We start from the raw sequence: 2559 nt of genomic DNA, 5'->3' as shown, positions 1-2559 counted from the left end.
ACGAACAGAGAAATTCAACTCAAGGCGCACAAGCAAAAATCTGAAAATCTAACTACTTTGGAATTTTAATTTTTAGGTAACGATTTGGAATTTTACTTTGACAAATTCATGGTCAAATGGTGGGAGGTTTAGCTTTATCTGATAACCATTTCTTTTCAAACTGGATTTGTGTAGCTGGAAAACTTCTATATATTGCAGCCAATCCCGAACCAAAGCCATTATCCACTAGTAATTTAGTACTACGAAAATGAGAAATCTTAGCATCATTCTAGCTTCATTCTTGTTCTCGACCGTGGTTGCAATTTCATTTGCAGCTTCTGATCATTCTGTCCATCAGACATTTGTTCAATGTCTACAAAAGCATTCTTCACCCAACATTTCTGCAGTAATTTACACCCCAAACAACTCTTCATTTCCCACTGTTTTGCAAGCCTACATCAGAAATCTAAGATTCAATGAGTCCACCACAAGAAAGCCTTTCCTCATCCTCACTGCTTTGGATGTTTCTCATATCCAAGCAGCTATCATCTGCGCAAAAGCGCAAGGCCTACAGATGAAAACCCGAAGTGGAGGGCATGACTATGAGGGCGTTTCCTACATCTCTGAAGTCCCCTTCTTCATCCTTGACTTGTTCAACATTCGATCAATCAGTGTTAACATAGAAGAAGAGACAGCTTGGGTTCAAGTTGGAGCAACTCTTGGTGAAGTATACTACAGAATTTATGAGAAAAGCAAAGTTCATGGCTTCCCTGCCGGAGTTTGTCCCACAGTTGGCGTTGGGGGGCATTTCAGTGGGGGTGGCTACGGCAACATGATGAGGAAATATGGCCTTTCAGTAGACAATATTATTGATGCACAAATCATCGGTGTGAATGGCCGAATTCTAGACCGAGCAGCAATGGGAGAAGATCTGTTCTGGGCTATCACTGGAGGTGGAGCTTCGAGTTTTGGAGTTGCTCTTGCATACAAGATAAATCTGGTCCGTGTTCCCCCTAAAGTTACAGTGTTCAGGGTGGAAAGGACTTATGAGCAAAATGCAACGTTTCTTGTTCACAGGTGGCAGGAAGTTGCAGACAAGTTAGACAATGACATCTTCATAAGAATGATTATTGATGTGGTCAATAATAATCGTACAGGAGGTAAAACTATAAGATCAGCGTTCTTCACGCTGTTCTTGGGAGACTCGGCAAGACTTCTTTCTCTGATGAATGAAAGTTTTCCTGAATTGGGATTGCGGCAATCAGATTGCATGGAGATGAGTTGGGCTGAATCTGTAATTTACTACACCAGCTTCCCCCTTGGAACTCCTGTTGATATGCTTCTTAGCAGAGTTCCTCAAGTACTAACTCACCTGAAAAGGAAATCTGATTATTTGAAAAAGCCTATGCCAATAGAAGGCATAGAATTCATCTTCAAGAAAATGATTGAATTGCAGACTCCAGTCTTGACTTTCAATCCTTATGGAGGAAGAATGGCCGAGATTCCAGCCTCGGCCAAACCCTTTCCCCATAGAGCTGGGAATATTGCAAAGATTCAGTATGCAACAAACTGGGATCAAAATGGTGTCCAGACGGCCGAGTATTACATCAATTTGACCAGAGCTTTACATAAATATATGACTCCTTTTGTCTCCAAGTTCCCCAGGGAAGCATTTCTCAATTACAGAGATCTTGATATAGGGATCACCCATAATGGCAAGAACAGTTACGCGGAGGGACTTGTTTATGGAATTAAGTACTTCAAGGAAAATTTTAACAGATTGGTAAAAGTTAAGACCGCGGTTGATCCTGACAATTTCTTCAGGAATGAACAAACCATTCCGGTGTCTCCTTCTAGGAAATACTAACAATAAAGAAGTTATCATGTAGCTTTGGTTTTGTTGATTGTTGTTTTTGTTTTTGCTTTCTGTAATTTATTTGGATTGCAAACTGCAAAGTGTCATAAATGATTCTACACAAAGCACACAGAATAAAGATTATTTTGTCAAAGTTTTGTATAGTGATTTTCTTTTTTCCCCCAATTTGTCAAATATATAGTGTCATCCCAATTTGATTATAGTGATTTTGCGAGATCAAGAGTTAGCTCAAGTAATTGGACTATAATTCTCCCATTATTAGGTTAACGGCCTATATATCATGTATCTGTCTATCTATAAAATAATCAAAACTATATCATTCTTATTATGTGAATGCCATTCTTAACATTATCGATGGTATCTGTGAAATCTAGGAAGAGAATTTTAATGCATTAAATGTCCTTATCAAATTGAAATGAATTTCCAGTGAAGTTAAAAAAATATTTGTACTAGATCCCTACCCTACTATATTAAAAGAAAAAGTTAAATTTAGTGACTTAGTGTTTTAGTTTTCACTTTTCAATCATACGAAATGAACAAGAAGAAGAGGACAATTACAAAAAGATTTGTTTTGGAGCTTCGTTGAATTCCTATAACCAATTTATTTTCATGTGCAATTTTACTTGCTCGTCTTGTCATTGTCAGCGTTTATTTTTCCAAGTTTTCCCAAACATGTGAATAAGCCTTTTACCCCTTTAGGCATT

The 2559-nt window shown here is 37.9% G+C and overlaps 1 protein-coding gene across 1 annotated transcript; it reads left to right on the top strand.

Annotated features, from left to right (window-relative positions):
- The first annotated feature begins 227 nt into the window (after positions 1-227).
- LOC113709439 (berberine bridge enzyme-like 8) lies at positions 228-1988 on the top strand. Its single transcript, XM_027232204.2, has one exon. It carries the CDS (start codon positions 248-250, stop codon positions 1844-1846), a length of 1599 nt encoding a protein of 532 aa, XP_027088005.2. The 5' UTR covers positions 228-247; the 3' UTR covers positions 1847-1988.
- The last annotated feature ends 571 nt before the right edge of the window (positions 1989-2559 follow it).

Source organism: Coffea arabica, chromosome 9e (genome assembly GCF_036785885.1).
Source record: "Coffea arabica cultivar ET-39 chromosome 9e, Coffea Arabica ET-39 HiFi, whole genome shotgun sequence".
Classification (NCBI taxonomy): domain Eukaryota; kingdom Viridiplantae; phylum Streptophyta; class Magnoliopsida; order Gentianales; family Rubiaceae; genus Coffea; species Coffea arabica.
This window is presented reverse-complemented; position numbering and strand designations above follow the sequence as displayed.